This window comes from Pygocentrus nattereri, chromosome 15 (assembly GCF_015220715.1).
Source record: "Pygocentrus nattereri isolate fPygNat1 chromosome 15, fPygNat1.pri, whole genome shotgun sequence".
NCBI lineage: Eukaryota > Metazoa > Chordata > Actinopteri > Characiformes > Serrasalmidae > Pygocentrus > Pygocentrus nattereri.
Window position 1 is genome coordinate 19,058,474 of NC_051225.1, and position 27,080 is coordinate 19,085,553.

The 27,080-nt window shown below is 41.2% G+C and overlaps 1 protein-coding gene across 1 annotated transcript in view; it reads right to left on the reverse strand.

Annotated features, from left to right (window-relative positions):
• Positions 1–26,572, reverse strand: part of LOC108439437 (spermatogenesis-associated protein 16) — a 77,526-nt gene extending 50,954 nt beyond the window's left edge. The window contains exons 1-2 of the mRNA XM_037545438.1: positions 25,991–26,572; positions 20,206–20,351 (exon numbers count right to left, since the gene is read on the reverse strand). Coding sequence (XP_037401335.1) covers positions 20,206–20,351; positions 25,991–26,572 — 728 coding nt within the window. The remainder of the gene's footprint in view (positions 1–20,205; positions 20,352–25,990) is intronic.
• Between the last annotated feature and the right edge of the window lie 508 nt (positions 26,573–27,080).

Here is a 27,080-nt window from a genome sequence, read left to right on the forward strand (position 1 = left end):
CTACAATGACATCTGCATTTAAATGGGACTTCACTAAATAGTTGAAAGTGGTTGAAAGTACACATTCACCTGCACTACTAGATGGTGTTATATGTAAGGAAAAACAAAAACAGCTGTTGCTTGTTTGGCTGAGAATGTCAATGCAGGATGTGATCAGCAGGAACAGCCTATCCACAACTCCACTAAAAGGGATATTACAGTATTTCTGCAGTACATAAAGCCCTCATTCCAAAGATTGAATGCACATTTGACAGTTCAGTGATACGCTGAGAAGTGCAAAAATGGTGATATGATCAGACGAATCATCTTTCACCATATTCTCAGAAAGTGGGCAAGTGCACCTATGACACACTGAGAGAACTATATAGGCCTGAATACTTGACCCTACGGAAAGGGGATTCAGCTGTTCTGGTATGCTCTGTGGCACATTTTCCTAGCATGGTTTTAGTCCACTTGTCCCCTTCACTGCAATAAGTACAAAGTTAGTCTGACTGATGAGCTTTAGCCACCCATCCTGGAAGTGGTAATGCCCCCCATCCTAAGGACACATGGGGCCACTGAATGGTTTAATGATCGTGGATATGGTGTAAATCATATTCTATGGTTTTGTCAGTCACCAGATTTCAACACCAACCCATACTTTCCACCACTGTAACACCAATTGTTGAAATTTCTTTTGGTTGTATAAAGTCCCATTCAGACAGTTCCAGAGACTTGGAGAATTTATTCAGATGTTGTCGGTACATATCACCTAAATTCTTATAGCCACTGCTGTGGTTTCAGTGTTTCTTTCTTAAGGGATGCCATTTCTTTCTAGCATACCAAAAGGCACTTTCAAGAAAAAAGGGCAGGAAGTGAAACAGGATTCATGCATTTTGCTAAAGAATTGAAAAGAATTTACTTGATTAACTATGTTACTTTGAGGACATGTTTGAATGATGGAGTATCTGAGCACTTATGCAGGTTGGGAGACTTTCGTAGGCTCTCTGTACTATTTTCTCTGTACTGATCATGGCTGGCCTAGGTTTGGGCAGCAGTTATAATTTGCACTGGCATGAGTTGAATGTGGAAAACTAAGCTGACTTTAGCTTAGCAAGATGCAGCTAGAATTTTCATCTCCCGCTAAAGCTGATGGTTAGCAGTTAGCATGCTGGAGCCAGAGAATAGAAATGTCTCTGCAAAACTAATACTGGGAGCAGGGGCAGCTTGTGAGCAGGGCTGCTACTCTAAGGAAACTGCTGTAACAATTCATGCTACAGTGATCTTAGCCAGAATAGTCCGAGGGGTTTAATCACTGCTCTCACCATCCCTTATGGACAACAGAAGAGCCTAAAGTTCCAACAGCGTTGCTGCATGGTATGAGTGCAGTCCATCTTGTCAACACGTGTCACTGTGAAAATAGGAAGTGGGACATCTGTGTCTGAAGAGTATTTGCCTAACTTTGTATCAATTGTATGTGTGTTTTTATAATGCCTTAATGAAAGAGAGTCCAAACTGACCACTGACAAAGGACTAGAGGATGGCTAACACACAAACACTGCAGCTGCAGATGAGCTGTTGTCTCAAACTTTATATCTATAAGGTGGCTCTAATAGAGTGGACAGTAAGTCGACACAGTGTTTAATAACTTCTTGCTCTGGTTTGTTGGAATGTAGGCAGAAATAATTGTAGTTTTGGAGACTTGGTGAGCCTGTGAGCAATGTAGAACATTTTTGCCTTTCTAATCATTATCCTTTCTGTACAAATGGTCAAAATACATCTTTTAAAGACTATATTGTGGGGGGAAAAAAACACATTTATTTGTAACCTATAACCAAACTTTTCAGAAGGCAGGGTAGTTACAATGAGCAATGGATGTTCTGCAGGTATTTTGCAACATGTAAATAAAAACAAAATGAAATGATGTGCAAATCTTTTAAACCCTATATTTAATTCAAAATAGTGTTTCACCTCTTCATTTAACAACATTCTGTATATGTTTGGGAACTGAGGAAGCCAAAAATGTTTTCCCATTCTTGCTTGATATAGTATTTCCTCTGCTCAACAGTTTGGGATCACTTTTGATGTGTTTTCTGTTTCACAATGCACCAAATGTTTTCAATGGGTGTCAAGTCTGGACTGCAGACAGGTCAGCTTAGCACCCAGATGTTTTTTACTATGGAGATATACTATTGTAATACATGCAGAATGTGGATTGGAACTGTGTTGCTGAAATAATCAAGGCCTTTCCTGAAAAATACGTTGTCTAGATGGCAGCATATGTTGCTCCAAAGCCTGTATATATCATTCAGCATTAATGGTGCCTTCACAGATGTGCAAGTTACCCATGCCATGTGCACTAATGCCCCCCGATACCATCACACCATCACTGATAACAAGCAGGATGGTCCCTTTCCTTTTTAGGTCATAGAATGTGATGTCCATCATTTCCAAAAAGAATGTAAAAATTTGATTTATCAGACCACAGGACACTTTTGCGCTTTATCTCAGTCCATCTTAAATAATTTCAGGCCCAGAGATTTCTGGATGCTGTTTATATAGGATTTCGTCTTTGCATGGTAGAGCTGTAACTTGCATTTGTACATGCAAAGATCATGATGATCCACTTTTAATTTTTTGCTTTGTCCTATGCATGCAGAAATTTCTTTAGATTCTCTGAATCTTTTAATTATATTATATACTTATGACAATGAAATTGCCAAGTTCTTTGCTATTTTACATCGAGAAATTTTATTCTTGAATTGTTCCACTATTTACTTGAGCAGTCTTTCACAGAGTGGTGAAACATTCCCCATTTTTACTTCTGAAAGACTCAGCCTCTCTGAGCCTCTCTCTTTTATACCCAATCATGTTACTGACCTGTTGTTATGTAACCTAATTAGATGTGAGATGTTCCACCAGGCACATTATAGCACATTATAAGTTTTGTGTAGCTGGCATCAAATTCAAAATAGGGATATTTTTTTTCAAAAATAATAACATTTCTCAGTTCTCAGTGTTTGATTTGTTGTCTTTGTACTATTTTCAATTAAATATGATGTTTAAATGTTTTGCACATCATTGTCTTCTGTTTTTATTTACATTTTGTACAGCATCCTACTTTTTCTGGAAATGGGGCTTTTAATTGCTAAATTTGCTGCACAATAAGATACTTAGTAACATAGTGGATTACATTGAAACATTGAATTGAATTGACATTCAATTTACATCCTGTATCTGTAGATTCAAGTTTGCACTTGTTGTTATGGTTGTTAAGGTTGATTTTTCTTTCCTCTGCAAAATTACAAGGTGCCTTTATCATCTTCGTTTGTACTTAAAACTTTAAAGGGTTAATGAGTTTCTGCAAATCTAGAATGACTGGAACTGCCAATGAAACAGACTAGGAGACAGGCAGCAAGATGGACAGCTAGATAAGTGATGACACAAAGCGTAAGACAAGCAGTTACACAAACAATGAGATGGGCAGGTCTTGTGCCATGGCGTAGTGCAGTGCTTTCTCCTCACTCAAGCAGCAAATTCCTCCATAAAGCACTCTCCAGCAGCTTGCCAGCTATCATAGCCAACTTTGAAGCTCCATTAATTGCTGTTCCTTGTGCTCCGTCATCTTGTGCTCAAACACATGAGGCGTTCCAGCAAACACTAGCACTAACACATACAAGCCTCTTAATGCCTGACTAAATTACCCACATGTTTCACCATGCTTTACATGCACTTTTACAGCTCAGGATGAGTGTAATTGAGAAGGTGACACCTTGCTTTTGATGAGCCAGATGAAATGCTAGAACCAGGTGCCAGAAACGTGAAAAAAAAAAAGTTGGCTCCCTCTCTCTGTGCGAAATAAGCTCACGATTCCTCTACCTTCATTTCTGTTTTCCTGAATTATTCACAGCACTGAAGCATTAGAGATTTTAAGGCAGAGCTACATTAACCTATATTTCCATTCCATTTGCCCTGTTTAAGCCTGTGCTTTGCTCTGCGGTGACTCTCCACTGACAACAATTGTTTTGCTATCTGTTGTCGACCAAAGGAGTCTTGGATCCTCTCAAGGTTTGCTCGCCTGCTCTTAGGGAGTTTTTCCTTGCCACTGTCACCACTGGTGATGCTCATGGGGGCTTAAACCTGGATTTTTCTGTTAAGCTGCTTTGTGACAATGCCTGTTGAAAAAACGCTGTAAAAATAAAGTTGACTTGACAATATTCTGGACAAAGCCCATAATCCAACCATTCCAGTACACTCTTGAAAAAAAGGTTTCCAAATGAATCTTGGCTTGGATGTAAAAAAAAAAATGCAATTGATTTCAACCTTTACACTATGTGGAGCTTCTTTAAACACCTGCACCCATCTCTTATTGACAGAAATCTTTGAAAGGTTCTTTAGAGTACCAAAGGAAGTTCTGCTACCATTGCCATGATTATTGTTAAGCATGTACCAGCCAAATTCAACTGCACTAATACATCTAGGCACTTTTTTTCTACTGCACATAATATTAGAACCATTGGCACCAGAAAAGTGAACCTGTGCTTTTTCCATTGGCCATCAGCCCAGTAAAGTTCCAGTTTCCAGCACCAACAGGATCCTAATAGTACTGAACGATGTTCTCCTCTGTTTTTGCAGCTGAAGCCAATGGCTATTTAGCTAATTCTTTACTCTTCCAGGTGAACAATGTAAGCAACGTTAACTAGGATGGTAAGCTGATGTCTCAATTGCTATTTTTCAGAGTTATTACTTCACTAAATAACATTAGTTAGTTACCCTGGCAGAAAATAGATGACCAGTATAGGTGGTCACTAGCAAAAGCAACATATCTTGGATGCAGGCATGCTGATCACCATCAAAACCAGGATATGTAATGTTTTAGAAGCTGGTATGCTGGTCAACCAGCATGACCATTCTGGGTCACCATCAAAAATAGCTCCAGCCCAGCATAAATCAGCTTACACCCGCATGGAATTCATGCTCATTTGTGCTTTAGATTTTAGCAGGGTAGGAGGCTAACACTAATGTAATTAGCATTTATGCTATCATTGAATGATTGAATGTTTTAGCTCATCATTTCCACATGATTCTGTGTAACTGTAAACATTTGGTAAGTATATGAGCACAGAACAATGCAGTATATTGCTTTATATCAGATGCTTAGATCTGATATAATATTTAGATCAAATTGTAGATGCTTTAAAGTGCTATAAAAACGGTTAAAAAGACAGTTAAATCATTAATTGCTTCTATTATGATGGTTCTATCATGCAGATGAACTAGAACGTGTGCTATAAGTTGCATAGGTTCCTGCTTTGCTCAATCCTTGTTTTTTAATTTACAGTGGGAAAACATCATTAATTAGTGTGGTCCAAATTGACACATTTCATGTCATGTATGTACTGTTTATTAAGGGTTTACAAAGGACAGCCTGCAGGACAAAATGACTGTAACATGATGTTGAAGTGTGCAAGTTAGAGGGTAGGTGAAATTTAGGGCAGAGGAAAATTTCTTATTTTTTATTTAGTGACCTTGTGCCCTTCAGGGAAACATAAAAAACATCTTAAACAACAGCAAAGGTCTCTTGTGGCACAGACTGGTTGCCAAGACTTCTTGGGTTTATTATTTATATGCTGATCCATATCTCGCTCTGAGAGCCTCTGTAGTCCTCTTAGAACTCAACAAGGAACAAAAAAGCCTTACGGTATTTTGAGACGTGCTATTAATTTACAAGAACTGGGCAACTGAACAACTGAATTTAAGTTTCAGAGAATAATGGGTGCAGCAGTAACTCACTTCAGTGCTGGATGATCAATGAGCCTGTACCGTGATTGTGTTTTAGGCAGAACTCGACTGTCTCAAACCTCCAACCCAATTGTTTCTCTGAAGTGCCTGATCTTGACTGACAATCTAGACTATTCTGATATAGCTGACAACACAATATGGTCCTGAATCTCTCACAAACCCATACCCACATGCAGACACACAGCATCAGCTCTGCATCAGGGTTAAACTGATATTCTCCACACTCCAACATATGATGGAACTGTAATTAATAACAGAGCCTGAATGTAATTTAAATGGCAACAGTTGTCCTTGAGAGGCCTGATTATTTGAGTTGATATTTATGTTAATTATTCAGTATGATTGGCCAATAGACAAACCTCATAAGGCAGGGATCTAACAAGAACAAATCCTGTAGCGCAAGTTTTGTACAGAATTTAGATTTTTTTCCCCTACAAATTTGAATCAATTAAAATTACAGTTGCAAGGCAAACTGAAACAATCACAGCTGTGATGTTAAGTGAGAAAATACACTCATCTATGTAGTCGACTGTTTGGTGAAAGGGAATTAAATTTTCTTATTATTTCTCTCTTCTTTCTCATTCTCACGCTATCTCTCTTGCAGACCGAGACATCTCAAAATAATTGTTTGCAGATGACGAACTCAAAAGTTTTGCACTGTGAAAGAGCATAAAACAGTCTTGTTAGAAAACAGCACCTACAACCTGAAGACATGACAGAGAGGGGGAGAGAGAGAGAGACAGAGAAACAGAGAGAGGGGGAGAGAGAGAGATGAACGCAGCCCTGCAATTCAAAACGATATGGAAACGCTGTCATCACAAGGCGCCTCAAAAGCCTTGCTAGCATGGTATTTTTATCTGAACTGTTTTGTCGAGTTCCAGGCTGCCGTGTACGAAGCTAATATATACAAAATCCATTCGACAGGAATCGACAAAGCTGCCTTTGATGAGATCCCACCCCCGCCCTCACCGTGCTCAAAGCAGGTTCCTGTGAGGAGGGTACAGAGGAGGAACACAGACGAGCTCAACAACCAACTTATTCTGTGCCAAGCATTAAGACACAGCCAACTAAATGTACAAGCTGAGGAACCAGCCATAAGGGAATTTAGGAGTCTTTGAGCGTGCACTCTTCCAGACACCGTGAAGTTGAGACGCCAGAGAAAACTTGCAGCTCCATGGCCTGCTTAGGAGGCAGCTGTGAGTCACCTGAGATGACGACAACAACACCAGCGAAACTATGAATAAGACGTAGTGCTAGACATATGCTGCTGTTGTAAGAAGGGAAAGAGAACAAAATTACTGAGGGTGCATTAGAAGGAAATGGAGGTACAGGTACACTCAAGGACACAGGTTCTCAACCCTGGGTTCATTTTACAGAAACATCCATGTCTGGTTAGTCACCATGACAACTTCAGTTAGGACAGTGGCTATTACAAACGAAGAACACTTACTAAGGTCATTATCTTGCCCTAACTCCAAATAAGAAAAGAACATTACAGTAGCGGCTTGCGGAAATGTAGGGCAACACCAGTGTCCTAATGTCTGTTTTACACCTTGGTTACTAATGTTGATGTACTGATGAAAAGAGAACTGGTTTTGAGCAGCTGGGATAGGCATAACAAGGCTTTTTTTCATAGCATAAAATGGGGATTTAAATTGAGTAAGTTCATTCAAATCATGCAGTTCCAAAAAGAGACTATATTTCTAAGACCCTCTTATTTGTTGGTTAATGTAGGTGTAAACGTGCTACAAAATGTTGCGGCAACAGCAGTGAATAATGTTAGCTTTGAACAAGTTACAGATGTCTATGCTGTAACTTATATCTTTGTTTACGTTATTTTGGTTATGTCTATGTGTTTCAGCTGTGTGCTTCTCATGAACTGCTTGGTAACATACCATAACCATTGATCTACCTCCACTGAGAGGCTTGCGGTTTCTAATTGCAAAAGAGGTGTAGAATAGATAAGCTAAGATTTTAGTATTTGCTTCTATACTAATTTGTGTAAATCTCATCTTGACTTTGTCAGAGCTGAGGCCTAAAGATAGGACATTTCTGAAATACAGCCCTTAGTCCTGGAGTACCACCTACCCTGCACATACTAGGCCACATTCACATTACAAGCCTCAATTCATTTTTATTTATTTATTTATTTTTGCTTGAATCTGATCTTTCTAACTTCATGGTTTATATTTGTGTTTGTGTGTCACTCTCTTAATCTGAACAAAATTGTGCCCTGAATAAACCCCCATGCATTCATCCAACTAAATGACGTCATGCGAATGAACAAAGAGGAAGAACAAGCCCTCTGCCCAAAATATATGAAATGCCCAGCTGCAAATGGCCCACCATTACACAGGCACACAAGGACTGTAAGACTGAAGTGTATATATTCTGTAAATGTTTTTTTTTTGTTTGTTTATTTTTCTTTTCTTAACATTTTGTTAATTCCTGGGCACCCTTTCAATAAATATACACCCTTGCACTGAATGTGCAGTTGTGGTTTGCCATCGCTTTGTCTTACAACTCACAAACTTGTCAGAACATATCTACCCTCACCCGCAAGCAAGGTGTGACAAACAATGTGGTACTGAGCTGTGGCTCGTTCTGTCCAAAATTCCTTAAAAATTACCCCTGTGGCGGGACTGCCTTATCTTATCTTATCCTGTCTTATCTTATCTTAAGATATAGAGTGGGTAGTTTTGTTTACAATTTTCTCACTAACATGGCTGGAGAGGAGTAGTAGGAAAAGTAAAATGCATTTATGTGTTTATGAATTTAACTTGTCATTAAGTTGCATTATGCTTGTAATGTGAATTTAGCCACTGAAGATAAGCAAATTAGCTCATTTAAAAAACAAAGCAGTACAATCTAGAGTTCTGGCACATACAGAGCCTACACATTGTGCAAGTGTGTCCCAAATGCATTCGTTTAAAGCAAGCACCCTTGAAGTTTCTTGTCCTATAGGTCTGCATGTTATTATCATCAGTATAGGAGGACCACAAGGCTTATGGTACCATTTGGGACTAGGTTTAAAACTAAGCTTAAACCTGACTCCTGGATGTTGGACCTATGTTCTGTGATGCTCGCTGAAATGGTCAACTTTATCACAATGACTCTGCAGGGCTGCAAGCATGTATTTCCAGGGTTGTTCATGATTATAAGGCTGGAATATCCAAAGATTTATAGTTGTATACAAAAGTTTGAACAGAGTATAGAATTTACATTTAGTTGATTTTTAAGTGTTTATTGTAGTGCACAGTTTCTATTTATTTGCTGAGTTTGTGGTTAAATTTGATTAACTTTCCTGATGTTAGGGAACATCCATAACAACAACAGTTAGCTGTCTAAATGCATTTCCCCCAAAGCCCATCTGAGGGTGCAGAAATTTAAATACGTTTAAGTGCATGCTTTTGCACCCTTGTATCAGGGCCTGGTAGACTATTTCAGAAACAATACCCATCCTTAACTTTACTGTACCATAATATAACAAGTAACTATTGGTCTGTTTGCCACCAAATGTCCTGATTTGACAGTGATGCATATCATTGTTGAAAAATTCTTGGAAGAACTATATTTCCATCAAATAGTGGTAGTATTTTTACACATACATGAACTATGTCCACTTGTTTTTGCTGGCTTGTTTAGAGTATGCGAACAGGTCCCTTGGTGGGGCTTGGCTTTCAGCAGACGTTGAAGCATTCTATACCTAATATAATTAAATTGGTCTTTATGGTCAAGTTTGGAAAAGTCTGACAACCTGTTATCTAAGAGCAAGTTTGAAAACTACATTGGCTCTGCTTGCTGCTCCATTTTCAAAACAGCAACAAGGCAGATGGGTGGACAAGCAGCAGTGGCATCTTGACAATCATTGGATACATTCTGCTTTCTCATGTATGATGCACAGCATCTCTTGGATGGACAACTGCAAATGTCCTATTGACAATTAGGACTGCAAAAGTCACAGAAATTGAATCTAAAATTGCGATTTTGGCCTCTGCAATAAATTAGCCACAAAATATTGGAAGTACGGAATTTGATAGGAGGTTGCCTTAAAACGTACTGGGACACCATTTAACCACTGATAAACTTTAATGGAGTTTTTTAGGTGGTTTCATAAAATGTTCAACAAAATGATACTTGTTTCAGAGAAAAACATTTTTAGTACAACATCAAAGAGAAAAGGCGACTCTTTGGCCTCTTTTCCACTGCAGGGTCAAACATTTTTGAGCACAGTGGAGTTTCCACATGGTTTGACATGAAATGCTTAAAAACTGGACTCAGCCTAGGTGTCACCTAACCAGCTAGAAGAGAGTCGCTGGTCAGCGTTAGCTTAGCTAGCATGCTTCTAGCGCTGCTCACCACAGGACAAGTTGGATTCTGACTTTACTGACACATATTTAGATGATAATGACTCAGCTCTGAGGAAGCACAGTCGAGTGGTTGATGTTAGAGGGATAGATAGCTGAAATGAAACCCTCTTCTATGGTGTCTGAAGCTGGAGCCTCCTAGCTAATCTAATGCTAGCTGGCGCTCCTCTCCTAGCTAACTTATCTTAGCTGAAGAGATCCAAACACCACAGTACATGTTTGATTCGACTAACTGCTCTGCTATCACAAATGCAGATGATAAAAGCTTATGATAGCGAGGGCAAAGTCGACCGGTGTTGGGAGTGACAGAAAGCCAAAATCAGACCTGCTCTGTTAGAGCTTTAAGCTGTAGCCTGCTAGGCTAAGCTAATGCGAGTGCATGGTGCTTCCCACTGCAGTATGGACTTAGTATGCAGTATGGACTTATGGAGAGCATAAATTCAAATGATTGGTGTTAAAGTAATAGAAAGATTAAAAAATAGAACTGATCTGTGGTACTTTGAGTTGTAATGCTAATGCAGTTATCCGGCTACAGGTAAAATTCACCGTAACAAATGTTCAAATACACCCGTTTAGAGGATAAATAAAATGAGAGCATGCTACTGGAGTTGGATTGAGAGATGGAATCAAATGTGTTTTGTGGTGGGTGGTGTGTGTTAGCTGTTAGCCATTCATTTGTGTAGTCTTATTGGGTATTTCTTGGTTGTGATTTAGCGGTACAACAGATGGAAACAGAAATGCTAGCTTTTTTCACGAGTCCAGACCAGGCTGGGAATCAAACCCAGGCCCTTCTCGCTGTGAAGCAACAGTGCTACCCACTGCACCACCCTGTAAACTGTGTAGTAATATAAAAAATAATTTAGCTGTGTCCACATATGTGTGTGTTTGTTTTCATGCTAATTGTACCTCATGTCATTATAAAAAACTTAAAGTTCTCTGGGACAGCATTATTAGACAACATACAGTTTGTCTGATAATATCCAAGTATTAATTTCATAGAACCACAACTAAATGACCCTGGACAGGTGTCTCATGCAAGATTTTGCAACACGCTGAAGGAAAGGAAGACAGAAGATACAAAAAGAGGTGCAGGGTGACTTGAAAGTAGCAGGAACAACAGTTACAAAGAGAACAATAAACAATAAACTGCACTTCAATCATCCTTATTTCTACAGCCCACACAAAACTCTTCTGCTGAAACAGAAGCACAGAGATGCGCATCTAAAATTTGCACAGAAGCATTTGAATAATTCTGGACACTTTTGGAAGTATGGTCAGATGAAGTTCAAATAGACCTCTTTACACAATATTTCAGCTTGTCATACTTGGATAAAAAAGATTTGTATGATCATAAAAACACCACACCCACAGTGAGGTATGGAGGTGGGAGCATCATGACATAGGGCTGCTGCTTTGCAAACTGTTCTGTGGCATTACATGTCTTTAAAGGAAACATGAACAGAGTGCTGTAGTAGGATATATTAGAGAAGGCACATATCAGCCAAGAAGCAGAATCTGGTGAGAGGATGGAGAGGTTAACGACCCCAAACTAAGAGCCAAAATAACGCAAGACTTGTTTCTAAAAAGGAACATAAACATGCTTCAATGACCTATCCAGTTGCCTTACTTGAATCCCACTAAATCCATTTATGGAAGATTTTGAAACTGTCCAACAGAGGAACCCTTGTCACCTTGGGGAATTGAAGACGCTTTGCCAAGAGGAATGGGCCAAAACTGAACCACTAGGCTGCCAAAAGGCAACTGATTATTACCATAGACATCTCAAAGCCATAATTACCAACAGTGACTTTGCAACAAAGATTTAGTATTATTAATTTGTGATGTCTGTAAACTCTTGTCTCCTATTAATTTATATGTTTTGTTTGTGCATATGAATATATACATTTTGATTCATATTTATAAGTCAACAGATGTTTTACCTATGTTTTCACATATCAGTGTTGTTAAAGTGATCCTGAAAGGGGACCAGCTGCAAAAGACCTCAGTGCTTACTGTGTTTACAATATTATAAAATTTTATCTTGGTCCTCTCTTTTTTCCTCTTTAGCAACAATGAGATCTAAGCCTAGTTGTGGTTCACTGCACAATCTCTTTAGAACTCAGACCCCACTTGGGTAACACTGAAGTATGGGTAGTGTTGTTTAGATAATCAATGTGCTTGGCTGAGCCACAGTTGAGCCCATGGCAAAATATTCCAGTAGCACCATGCCACCAAACAGTTACCACTGGTCATGCAATCATTTTTGATCAAAATTATTTTTATTGAACACTGCATTGTTATTGTTTTTGCCACTATTTTATAAATGCAGTAAGCCACAGCATTTCACTGATTTAAAATTCAGTTAACTCTGCATTGCATGTATGCCTAACAACACCCATTAACCACAGCAAAACAAGCTGGATTTCATAAGTGCACTACTGTCTCTTTGCAAAATCATAGACAGCTGTTTTCCATAGGAGTTTAGTTTTTAACTGCTAAAGTGCTGAAAGATTGTGTGGATGTGTATGTGTGGTATGACTCAAGGATCTATATCTGAAAGCAAAACATGCAGCTGACTGTGGCCATTTTATTTTCACAATGCACAAATCAATCAGACCACAAAACGAACTGCATGTGAACCACACTGAGACCACTGTGAGAGGTAATTTGAGTTTGGTTTGTTTTTGGTGCCATTTAGAGGTCTGAGCTCATTTGAAGTGTTCACATTTTCACAAAAACCGGTCCAACTGAAATGCTGAAACTGTTTGAAAATTATATCTGACACATTTTTAACATGAGGGACATTTCTCCCTCCCCTGAAAGATGAAGGCTCTTTCTTGTTTTGTTAGTCATGATTGCTTTGGTGTCATGCCACAAAATTGCCACAGAACCACACAAGAGAGTCTGTAGAATGATATGAGCGTTTACATGTCCATACCTCTCAAATAGTCCAGCAAATGTTAGATTGGATCACATGTTTAAGGGTGTCATAGAATGCATGTATTCTGTATTGTTCTCTGATGTCTACATAGAAGGTATGTGAATTTGGTCAGAGCTAAAACTGTCCAGATGTGGCTTCATTCATTTATTTATTTTATTTACAACCCTATGATTTGGCCCTAGAATGAAACAAGATGTTTTCCCTTTTTTGGTGGGCTTGTAAATAATTTGATGAGCTCTCTTCCAATTTGCTGGTTTACAGTGAGGCACCGTGATGGCTCACACAGAAGCAACATGTCAAAATAGAGCAAAAAAATAAAATGAAACTCTGTGTAAACAAGCTAGGTTGTCATGCTCTTTAGTTAGCTGTGCTAGTTAGCTTGTAGCTAACATTACCTATACAAGCTACAGGCTTTTGGTCTGGACAACAACACAAAGTAAATTAAAGCTGTTAGCTCTTTGAAACCTTTTCCATTTCAATTATTCTGGTTTCAGCTGTAAGAAAGTGGATAAAATCACACAACCTGGCCGCTACTTACAATGTACTGTTGTGGCAAAACAAAATGAAAACCCAGATCACCTCTCTGGTCTCAGTGAGGTTCACTTGTAGTTCTTTTGTGGTCTGATTGATTTGTGTATTGTGAAAACAAAATGGTCAGCTTGTTGTTTTGCTAATTAAGTTAGAACTGTCACTCTTTTCTGTCTCTTTTGTGTCAAATGCTGTGCAAAGCCTGCTCAATATTGTCCAAGGTTTGAGAAACTGTTTGGGGTGAAACCTGCAGAGCAAACAACTTTAATTCAAACTTGTCATGAAGTTTGCTTCCTATTCACCAGCTTGTTTTACAATTTTCTATTTCACCTTACATGGTCCTGCAGTTATGTTCTGGAACAGAACTTTTAGTAAAGAAGCTGGTGAATAGGAAGCCAACTTCAGCCGCATTTAACATGAACATCAACCATGACTGTTGACAGTTCAGTTCCTTGAAAATGGCATGAAAACTGCCCACATTCCCTTCATTGTCTGGAACGTGGGTTGATGTACTTCATCATCATTGTCATTAACCGCTCAGTCCAGATAGGGTTGTGGTAGCAGTTGAGAGAGTAGAGAATCCCAGATGACCCTATCCCCCGTAACGTCCTCCAGCTCATTCCAGGGGAACCCAAGCTACACCCAGGTCAACTTGGAGATATATTCCCTCCAGCAGGTCCTAGGATGACCCTGGGGTCTTGTCCCAGTAGCCGTGCCTGGTATACCCCCACCGAGAGGCGTCCGGATTAGATGCCTGAACCACCTTTAATGGTGAAAAAAGGGGGGGCGAGTGGTAGAAGAGATAGCAAGGATTCCTGGCTTCTTTGGAGACACATAGACAGGAATACACTCCATGCGGGGTAGAAGATGTATTTAATGGTAGGTCACCCACTTATCTCACCATCACTGTCCAGATAACTCAGAAGATAGTTACAGCAGACCGGCGGCTGTGCTACAGCAGCTCACCATCTTGCATGGAGGGGCTACAACTCCCTCGCGCATGCGCAGTAGTACACTACCTGTAGGCAATCGTTACACACCTCAGCTGGCTCCTCTCAAAGCGGAGGAGTAGCGGCTCTACTCTGAGCTCCTCCTGGATGGCCGAGCTCCTCACTCTATCAAATAGAGTGCAGCCCGCCACCCTATGAGGAAAGCTCATTTCTGCTGCTTGTATTCGCAATCTCGTTCTTTCGGTTATTACCCACAGCTCATGACCATAGGTGAGGGTCGGGTTGTAGACCGACCGGTAAACAGAGAGCTTTGCCTTTTGACTCAGCTCTTTGACTCACCTCTTCACCAGTACAGTCTGGTACAGTGACCGCATTACTCCTGCCAACTGTTCTTTCATTCAGCCTGAAGGAGGTTCTGGACAACTGTCCAGAACCTCCTTCAGGCCGAATGAAAGTCTTTTTCCATGGCCTCACCAAACTCCTCCCATGCCCTGGATTTGGCTTCTGTCACCACTGCGACTGCCACCTTTTTTGCCTGTTGGTACCTATCTGTTGAAAAGGGAGTCCTTTGGGTCATCCAGTCCCTAAAGGCCTCTTTCTTCAGCATGATGGCCTCCCTCAGCACTGGTGTCCACCAGGAAGTTCTTGGGTTACCGCCCTGACAGGCACCCTCAAGCTTTTGGCCACAGCTATGTCTTCCCAATCACGCCTCTCCAGCTCTCCCAGTCATTGCCAACGTGAACATTGAAGTCTCCCAGTAAGACTATCGAGTCTGTAGGCAGGACCCTTTCCAGAACACCGCCCACTTGCTCCAAGAAGGCCGAATACTCTGACCTGTTGTTTGGTGCATAAGTATAGACAACAGTCAGAGTTTCCCTCTCGTCCACTGGGACAAACTCCAACTGCATGGTTGCCAGCCAGGGACTCGTGAGTATCCCCACAACCGTGCGGTGCCTCTCACCCTGTGCAAACCCTGAGTAAGAGAGGGACCAACCCCTATCCAGGAGTTTGGTTACAGAACCGACACTGTGGGTGGAGGTAAGCCCAACTATATTTAGTTGGTACCTCTCAACCTCCTTCACAAGCTCCGGCTCCTTCCCCCAAGTGAGGTTACATTCCACGTACCAAGAGCCAGTTTCTGCTGCAGGGGCCTAGGCCACCAAGGGCCTCTATGCAATCTCCCACTGCCTATATGGTACTGCACCGCTCTCCCATGCTGGACCTTGTGGGTGGTGGGCCCACATGTTTGGTGTATTTCAGTTAAATATTATTGAGTCAAGTAAATTAAGATTTTAAGATCAAGACTATTGCATAACAGTTTAGAGGTTTTTGGATTGGCTCTTTTTACCATCCAAGGCTCACAGTATGTCAGTTCCATGTACCAAACTCTCCTTATTCAACTAATCCAAAGTAAATACAGTTTTCTATCCTATGGTCCTTTAATCACAAGCTAAGGTCAACCAAATTGGACCATGCTGTTTAGATGATAGTTAGACTTGTAGTGTGTATGCAAACATAGTGAACTCCAGAACTCCAGAAATCAATCATCATATTATTGAAAATACTTAAAATAACCACAATTAACAACGACCGCCTCCGGTGCTGTTGACCAGCAGGGTGCCGGTGGAAATTGGACTACTGTAGGTTGAAGACCATCAAAGAGGAGAGGAGGAAGGCGGGTTAGAAGGCAGCGAGAGAGAAGGAAAGGCAGGAGTGTGGAGGTTAGAGTAGGGACTCTGAACATAGGGACAATGACTGGTAAAGGCAGAGAGCTTGCAGACATGATGGAGAGAAAGAAAGGAGATATTCTGTGTGTTCAGGAGACCAGATGGAAAGGAAGCAAGGCCAGGAATATAGGAGGTGGATTCAAACTGTTCTATCGTGGTGTAGAGAGGAAGAGAAATGGAGTAGGGATAATCCTAAAGGAACATGTTGGGAAAAGTGTTCTGGATGTAAAGAGAGTGTCAGACAGGATCATGAGCCTGAAGTTGGAGGTTGATGATGTGATTTTGAATGTGGTCAGTTCATATGCACCACAGGTTGGTTGTCAGGAATTTTGCAGTAAGATGAAAGAAGTGGTAGATGGTGTCCCTAGAGAGGAGAGATTGGTGATTGGTGCAGACTTCAGTGGACATGTTGGTGAAGGAAACAGAGGGGATGAAGAGGTGCTGGGTATGTATGGTGTGAAAGACAGAAATGCGGACGGTCAGATGGTTGTAGATTTTGCAAAGAGAATGGAAATGGCTGTGGTGAACATGTATTTTCAGAAGAGGGAAGAACACAGGGTGACATACAAGAGAGGAGGGAGGTGCATAGAAAAAAGAATGGAGGCAAAGGCTCAGGCCTATGATGAGCTGTATGAGAGGATGGTCAGTAAAGAAGGAGTAAAGGACTTGTATCGTTTGGCTAAACAGAGAGATAGAGCTGGAAAGGATGTACAGCAGGTTAGGCTGATAAAGGATAGAGAGGGAAATGTACTAGTGAGTGAACAGAGAGTGTTGAGTAAATTGAAGGAGTACTTTGAAGAACTAATGAATGAGGAAAACGAGAGAGAGAGGAGGACATGGGAGGAGAGATCAGGAAGTGCAGAGAATTAGTAAGGTGGAAGTGAGGGCAGCTTTAAAAAGGATGAAGAATGCAAAGGCAGTTGCTCCAGATGAAATACCTGTGGAGGTATGGAGATGTTTAGGAGAGAAGACAGTGGACTTTTTAACCAGGTTGTTTAACAAAATCCTGGAGAGTGAGAGGATGCCTGATGAGTGGAGAAGTAGTGTATTGGTCCCCTTTTTTAAGAACAAGGGTGATGTGCAGAGCTGCAGTAACTACAGAGGTATAAAGTTGATGAGCCACAGCATGAAGGTATGAGTTGTTGAAGTAAGGCTAAGGCGAGAGGTCCAGATCAGTGAGCAGCAGTTTGGTTTCATGCCCAGAAAGAGTACCACAGATGCAATTTTTGCGTTGAGAGTGTTGGTAGAGAAGTACAGAGAAGGCCAGAAGGAGCTACATTGTGTCTTTGTGGATCTAGAGAAGGCATATGATAGGGTGCCAAGATAGGAACTGTGGTACTGTATGAGGAAGTCAGATGTAGCTGAAAAGTATGTTAGGGTGGTGCAGGACATGTATCAGGATAGTGAGACAGTGGTGAGGTGTGCGTTGGAGTGACAAATGGTTTCAAGGTGAAGGTAGGGTTACATCAGGGATCAGCTTTGAGCCCCATCTTGTTTGCAGTGGTGATGGACAGGTTGATAGATGAGGTCAGGCAGGAGGCTCCATGGACCATGATGTTTGCAGATGACATTGTAATCTGGGGTGAGAGTAGAGAGCAGGTGGAAGAGAATCTGGAGAGGTGGAGGTTTGCACTGGAGAGGAGAGGAATGAAGGTCAGTAGAGATAAGATGGAATACATGTGTGTGAATGAGAGGGAGGCAGGTGGAAAGGTGAAGATGCAAGGAGTAGAGGTTGTAAAGGTGGATGACTTCAAATATCTTGGGTCAACCATCCAGAGCAATGGACAGTGCAAAAAAGAGGTGAGGAAGAGGGTGCAGGCAGGATGGAGTGCGTGGAGACGGATGTCAGGGCTGATGTGTGACAGAAGGATAGCAAGAGTGAAAGGGAAGGTTTACAAGACAGTAGTGCGTCCTGCTATGATGTATGGTTTGGAGACTGTGGCTCTGTCTAAAAGACAGGAGGCTGAGCTGGAGGTGGCAGAGATGAAGATGCTGAGATTTTCGTTGGGAGTGACAAGGCTAGACAAGATTAGAAATGAGCAGATCAGAGTGACAGTGAAGGTGGAGCAGTTTGGAGAGCCAGAGAGGCCAGGTTGAGATGGTTTGGACATGTGTTGAGGAGGAATAGTGGATATATTGGGCAAAGAATGTTAGAGATGGAGCTGCCGGGTAGAAGGAGAAGAGGTAGACCTCAGAGTAGGTTTATGGATGTAGTAAAGGTGGACATGGAGATGGTTAGTGTGAAAGTAGAGGAGGCAATGGATAGGGCAAGATGGAGGCAGATGATCCGCTGTGGCGACCCCTAAAGGGAGTCGCCGAAAGAAGAAGAAGAAGACTTAAAATAACCACAATCACTGTTATTGACAAGATCATGCAGCTCCTCACTCTCATGACTATTAAAAGTCAATACTTCATTTTGGACACATCTATATGTTTCCTGTCTTAATTTTATGGCTGCTAATAATCATCATGGCCTTGGAGATGGCATGACAAGGTTCAGCTGGAAACTCAGGTTTTTGAATTTCAGTTTTAAAGCAAAGGGAACTTTTCAAGGGTAGCACACAGTCAGGATGAGTTATCGTGTGGTGAGAGGCAAACTCTCTTGCTCTCTTTCCTTCTAATGGAAATGTTCAGGAGACAGGTTCAGGGCCATGACTTACAGGCAGAGCAGGTGCAGATAAGTGGAGGTCAGGCAGTGGATATCAGTGGTCACGAATTACTCTGCCTCTGTCTAAACAGGATGCTTTTATGGAGCCTGCACTCTAATGCTGGACTTATAATTAAGCGCATTGTTTCCTCACGAACTTTGGAATCACTGGCTATGTGTGGAAGTGGTTCAAGTCTTATCTGGAGGATTGCTCTTATCAGGTAACATGGAGAGGGTCCACATCCTCTCCATGCAAGCTCTCCACTAGTGTCCCAGTGCTGGGTCCTCTTTTTTCTCTTTACACTAGCTCTCTTGGTGATGTAATATCATCTCATGGCTTCTCTTATCACTGTTATGCTGATGACACTCAAATAATGCTTTCTGTGGTGGAACGAACTCCCACTGGCTCTCTCTTGAGTCTCTTGCTGTCTTCGAATGCAGACTGAAGGCACACCTCTTTATACAGCACTTAAATAAGCACTGAATTAAGTATTGATTGTAATGTTTTGTACTGCACTTATGTAATATTTTGCATTGTTCTGTGTTCAACTCTGTTCCTTTTTCTCTGAGTATACAACAGTGACTTTTTGTTTCTAGCAGTATCTGAGCTCAGGACTAGCTTTCTCTCTAACCTATTAGTAACTAGCAAAGATACTTTCTCTAGATAGACAAAGAACTTCTTGTTAGTCGCTCTGGATAAGAGCATCTACTAATTGCTGTAAATGTAAGTGTAAATTATTTAACATCACATGACCAAGAGGTATATCTTGTTGATCAGACCAAATAGCTCTATTAGACTATACAGTTCATTTACCACATATAGAGATATATACCAGATGAGTTGAACCATCAAATCAAAGTGCTGGACACCAGCCTTCCAGGACCAAAACTGAATGTTGTAGTCATAGTGTTGTAGTCATAGTGTTGCTCTCACAATATGTCACATTTGGGATTCTGCCCAAGCAGTGTCTTTTTAGCCATCAATTTAAACATTAAAACTACTTTTTAAATAGCATTGCCAGTGAATGGGGGGAGTGATGAATGATTTTTATATTATAATCATTGAATTTATCAACATTTCCTGATGAATCGATCAATAGGAGTTGTCCTACTTGGAATATATTCTTTTAATATTAAAGTAAAGATTTTTGGTCCTTGTTCTATAGCTTTACCATTTCAAAAATGCCATTGGCATGTGTGCAGGTGAATTGTGTTTTAGATCTGGAGTTGCTCTGCTGGTATTTGTTTTGTTCTCTATGCTTACCTGTGAGAATATTTCAGGGCCAAGTCAGGCCTCTTCATTCTGAGGTAGCAGGCAACAAGCTTGGACTCGATGAAGCTGACAACCTTGGAAATTTCTTCATAATTAGCACTGAACGTTTTCTCAAGCACAGCATCTTTGGAGCAGAGCTGAGAGAGAGAGATTAAGAAAATACTTTAAACAAATCTAAATTTGGACTTGATTGCTTGGGGTATCTTGGCTTGGGTAATATTTCTGGCTGGGATGTCTTTTGTGCTACAGCAAAATTTACACAGAGCTTCAGTGGACTGCATCATCACCATTTTTTATTTAATTTCAATTCAACTGCACAGTCTTTCATGATTTTTCTGTTAATTAAAGGACGCTCTCAACACAAATGTTTAAGGCAAGGTTGATTCAGTTGCAAACAAGAAACTGTTTCTTTGTACTTGAAATACTGTAGCTACCTCACAAATAGCTCATTGTTGGTAGGTGATTGATTGAATGTGGCAAATTTGCATAGGCAAACGTACAGTGTACTCTAATTACAGGCACTTCTACAGAATATCAAGACAAGCAATCTGCTTGAAGGGACTGTACTTGATCTGTATTTTAGATGTCCACTAAAGTAAAGAAATACTAAAGGGATGTTATAAATGGAGGAAAAAAAATTGAGATTACCTTGAACATAGAATGTGTTCAGTTAAAACCCAGTCACTTAGCATGTTCACTAAATAAAAGACCAGTAAATTTTCTCCATGTACCTTGCTTTCTGTGTATGTAGGAAGGTTTTGTCTCATGTTACTGCGAACCATTCATGTCGTCCCAAGACATTGCTTAATTACAGGGTATGACAAGAAAGAAGTCTGTGATGTACCATCAAAAGGGTTTAAGGGGTTAATGTGAAATTAGTGATCTTAAGACATGTTTACAATGGGTCAATGTGCCATGCTAAAGGGGCTATCTCCTATATTTTTCTTGTATTTTTTTTCTCAGATGTCCATTTATGACCATTTGTGTGGCTTTATGTACCCAAAACAGTTGTAAATCATCTTTTTCCCTAGTGCCCTGCAATTCATCTGAAGCTACAAGTGTCTCAGCTTCATGAAAACACATGATCATGTCAAAAAACAAATCTCTTGAAACAATTGATTTTACTGGATTAACAAACAAATAAAACAGAAATTAAATCCTTGGGGGGTTAAACATGAGACAGATTTTAATTTGTCATTTACCAAATGAGTGTCTCAAAGCTAACATTTCTGTAAATAGCTGGCTTATAGCTTTAGTCAGCTAATGCTAAAGGCTGCTAAACGGCTGCTTGTTTCTTGATTTATGTTGGTAGATTTTTCATTTTCTTCTCTCCTGACATCTTGTAATTTCACACAGAATAGAGATTGCTTTAGAATCCAAATGATAAAAATGATTACAGAGGGAGATCAAGATGTGTTCATTGGTGAAGTTGCAGTGCTTCTAGGACAGGATGGGCAAGACCTCAAGTATAACTGTAAAGGCAACTTAAAGGCATAACATACACAGAACAGATTCAAAAATCAAATATGTAGTAAAGAACAATAGCTAAATAAATTAAAGACAGATAAATGAACAAGACCCCGATATACTTAAACTCCTCCACTTGAGGCAAGAGCTTATCCCCGACCCAGAGAAGGCTCTCCACCCTTTTCCGCCTGCGAACCATGGCCTCTGATTTGGAGGTAATGATTCTCATCACGTCCACTTCACGCTCAACTGCAAACCGATCCAGCGAAAGCTGAAGTTCTGATGTCACCAAACCGGACACCATCCCCTGACTGTGCCTATAAATTCTATCCATAAAAATTATGAATAGAATCGGTGACAAAAGGCCCTGACGGAGTCCAAGTCTCACTGGGAACGAGCTGACTTACTGCCGGCTATGCAAACCAAACTCCTGCTTTGTTTGTACAGGGCCTGAATGGCTCGTAGCAGAGAGCCATGTACCCTGTACTCCCAGAGCACCTCCCACAGAATACCCCGGGGAACACAGTCGAATACCTTCTCCAAATCCACAAAGCACATGTGGACTGGTTGGGAAAACTCCCATGAACCCTCCAGAATCCTGGAGAGGGTGAAGAGTTGGTCCAGTGTTCCACGACCAGGGCGGAACCCACACTGCTCCTCCTGAATCCGAGATTCGATTATAAGCCAGACTCTCTTCTCCAGTACCCCTGTATAGACCTTACCAGGGAGGCTTAGGAGTGTGATTCACCACCACCCCAGTCTGCCAATCCAGTGGCACTGCCCCCGATGTCCATGCAATGTTGAAAAGGCGTGTCAGCCAAGACACATCCAGAGCTTTGAGGAACTCTGGATCTCATCCACCCCTGGAGCCTTGCCACCAAGGAGCTTTTTAACTACCTTAGTGACTTTGGCCTCAGTAATGGACAAGCCTATTCCTGTGTCCCCAGACTCTGCCTCCTCACTGGAGAATGTGTCAGTTTGATTGAGAAGGTCCTCAAAGTATTCCTTCCACCGCCCAATGACATCTTCAGTTGAAGTCAACAGCACACCATCTCCACACTGCTTTCCCCGTCGCCTGACGGTTTGCCAGAATCTTTTCGGAGCTGACTTAAAGTCACTTTCCAAGGCCTCACCAAACTCCTCCCACACCCGGGTTTTTGCCTTGGTGACGACTGAAGCCGCAGAACACTTGGCTTGTCGATACCTGCCAGCTGCCTCTGGTGTCCCACAGGCCAACCAGGCCCAGTATGACTCCTTCTTCAGCTTGACGGCGTCCAGATGTCAACAATGGAGGAGCGGAACATGGCCCATTCTGAGTCAATGTCCCTCACCTCCCCTGATATCTGGTCAAAGTTCTGACAGAGGTGTGAGTTGAAGATCAGTCTGACAGGTTCTTCTGCCAGACGTTCCCAGCAAACCCTCACTATACGTTTGAGTTTGCCTGGTCTGACCGGCATCTTCCTCCACCACCTGATCCAACTCACCACCAGGTAGTGATCAGTTGACAGCTCAGCTCCTCTCTTTACCCGAGTGTCCAAAACACATGGCCACAAGTCCAATGACATGACTACAAAGTCAATCATTGAACTGCGGCCTAGGGTGTCCTGGTGCCATGTGCACTTATGGACATCCTTGTGTTCAAACATGGTGTTCGTGATGGACAAACTGTGGTTTGCACAGAAGTCCAAAAACTGAACACCCCTCAGGTTCAGATCAGAGAGGCCATTCCTCCCAATCACACCCCTCCAGGTCCCACTGTCACTGCCCACATGAGCATTGAGCAAGTCCCCCAGTAGGACAATAGAGTCTCCAGGAGGAGCACTTTCAAGCACCCTTCCTAAGGACTCTAAGAAGGCTGGGTACTCTGAACTGCTGTTCGGTGCATAAGCACAGACAACAGTCAGGACCCATTCCCCAACTCGAAGGCGTAGGGAAGCTACCCTCTCATACACTGGAGAAAATCCCAACATACAGGTGCCGAGTCGAGGGGCTATGAGAAAGCCCACACCTGCCTCTCACCATGGGCAACTCCAGAAAAGAATAAAGTCCAGCCCCTCTCAAGAAGATTGGACCCAGAGCCCAAGCTGTGTGTTGAGGTGAGCCCGACTATATCTAGCTGGTATCTCACAACCTCGCGCACGACCTCAGGCTCCTTCCCCACCAGTGAGGTAACATTCCAAGTTCCAAAAGCCAGTTTCAGCAACCGAGGATCAAAACACCAAGGCCCATGCCTTCAGACACTGCCTGATCCACAAAGCACCGAACCCCTACAACGACCCACCACCGATGGGAGGGGGCACTCATGTAACTCCTTCGGGCATTTACTCGGGCTGAGTAAATGCCTGGCCACCAGACGCTCACTGGCGAGCCCCTCCCCCTGGCCTGGCTCCAGGGTGGGACCCCGGTAACCCTGATCCGGGCAGGGTACACAAGTCCTGTTTTCGTCTTATTTTCATAGGGGTAATTATGGATCACACTTTGTCTGACCTGTCACCTAGGACCAGTTTGCCATGGGTGACCCTACCAGGAGCTTTTGCTCCAGACAACATAGCTCCTAGGATCATTCAAGCACACAAACCCCTCCAGTGTGACCTCAATGATGTCTGATCTAATTGGCTGCTCTGTATTGTGACTTGTTCAAAAAGCAGTCCAGGCTGAAACATTCCTTTTAAATTCAATGTAAATGGGCAAGGCTGAACTGCTGTAAACTAAATAGACATAAATGGCTTCATTTTCATAACAACTGTCAATAACGCTTTCTATGAATGTGACATTTGCATTATGAATTGTTAGTATAATGCAAATTAAGGGCTCATAAGTTGTATTTGTCCACTCTAAGTAAAGTGAGGCATAATGTACTAAACACTCCTCCAGTGTTAAGAGTGATGCTTCAAGTTAAAGTATTTACTGAAGAATTTATTGCAACACTAAAACATACACAATAAGGTGCATCACAGGCTTCAAATAGCAGAGTTTAAATGTACACCACTGTTAGCTTCACACTAACTTAACACTGCATATCCAATAGAATGCTAGCAGAAATTAGCATTACTGTAGTGTAGTGTAGTGATGTTACAGAGAGAAGGGTTCTAGTGCTTGACGTTAGAACAAGTGAGGGAAGAAATGACCTTTCCAGGCCTTCACTCCACAGTGACGTCATGCTCAGTGTGGGCTGACTTCTTTGGCACGGACAATATAACATGTTAACTCTATTTATAATGCATTCTATTAACAATTCATAACATATAATAATCATGGCTGTAAAGTGTAATTCATTGTTATAAAAATGTATAACCATGTCTATAATGCATATGAATGCATTATAACATTATAAATGTGTTTATAGATGCTTACAAATGTGACAATCATAGAAACCTAATTACATTGAATTACATTTTATATTCATGTTTATTATACATTATGAATAGTTATTATAATGCATTGTAAGTCATGTTAATAACATGACTAAGTTTTACTTTTAGAGCTTTTGGTTCTAACATCTAGCACTAAAACCCTTTACTCTATAACGTTATTGCACTACATTATAGTAATATTAATTTCTGCTAACATTCTTTTGGATATGCAGTGTTAGGTTAGTGCCAGGCTAACAGTGGTGTACATTAACAGTGGTTTACATTGTCTTTCCCATATTGGGTAAAACACTGATGGTAGCACTAGTTTAAAATCTGACATTTGAAGCCTGTAATGCAATTTATTGTGTATATTTTAGTGTTTCAGTAAATTCTATAGTAAAAGACTTTACTATAATATGCTTCACTTTACTGAGGGCAGACAAATACAACTTATGAGCTCTTATAATTTGTTATTAGTACTTATAATGGATTATACAAAAAATTTGCATAAATAAAACTAACAATTAAACATAATGCATAATAATCATGGCTATAACATGTAATGTATTTTCATAAATATATATATAATATATGTTGATGCTTTATGAATGCATTATAACATGTTATAATGTGTTCATAGATGCCTACAAATTTGAAATAGTAAGTGGTACTTTTCAGCTTAGTTTCTATGTATTGTACGACATTAAACTCGTACTTTTAAAAAAAGTGAAGAAAATGTGTTTTTGTGATATAGACCCTTTAATACTGAGATTGCTTTACTGGCAAAATTAAAAAGGTTCCTCAACTATTAATCTAACTCTGTGTACCATATTATTTTACACTTGTGGAGTGGATATAAAACAGTAAATAATAATGCAATTATGTTTGTTTACAAATGATGTATAAAGAATGAAATAAATTTAGGGACAGAGATCAGTGAGATGTAAATCAAGTACCCTCAGAGCTGCATTGAAGCAACTGGCTGCGATGGCATATTTCTCCAGCCTGTAGTGTGCGTTGGCATCTTGTAAAGCAACATCGAGCCATTTGTCAATTTGAGGCAGAAAGCCGAGATTAGGTCCACTTGGAGGCCCCACTGTTTCACTGCTTTGACACATTAATTGTGAGGAGGTGGAGGCTGGGGACTGAGTGGGCTTGTGGGTAATGTTCTGTTCGTCACCGTACACTAGCTTCGTCTCAACCTCCACCAGGCTTTTTAAAGAGATGCATGACAGAGGAGGCAGGGGGCTTTGTTCATTATCCTCCCTCGCAACCTCATCTACCCATCCATCTCTGCTTCCAGCTCTGGCCGTCTTTCTGTTCTTTGGCCTGCCGCTGTCTCTCCTTTTCTTCTTGCTTTTGTTTCGGCTCTTTTCCCAAGGCGGTGGTGTCTGGGAGGCAGCCGGCGTTAGATCCTCTGCATGCTCTTTGCTTGGGCTGGGCTGTGCTGTCTGCGGCGGTCCCTGGGGTTCCGGGGTTCCATTAGACTTTGCCATGATGTGCCTGAAAAGAGATCGTGGGTTTGAACTGGATGCCATGCTCTCCACAAAATGGCAAAATTATTGAGATCATTGGGATGAAGATTTTGGCCTCTCAAGAAAGTGCATGCGGGCACACACACACACACACACACATACACACACACACACACACACACACACCCACATAGAATAAAATATGTCTTTCAAGTCAAGCTGAGATCAGAATTCCAAAATTTGCTGAATGTTTGTGTCCCCTGATCACATTTAGCATTAATATCATGCCACCCTTCACTAGACAATCAACTAATATCATGTTTTGCCTCCCCCTTCCATCCAGGGAAAGTGATTAGCCAGCTCATTTACCCTCCCTGACTAGTGATTACTGCGAAATATGTTGAAAAATGTGTTAAAATTTCCATTTCACTCTTGTAAATAATAGGGATATTATGTGAAAGTTGCCTACAGACTTTTGAATACACCAGGTTTTGTTTTGTTCATTTTCTAGATGAAAATAAGTTAACATGACCTCAGGGCACAAATATGCCATTTTCTGCACAATATGCAT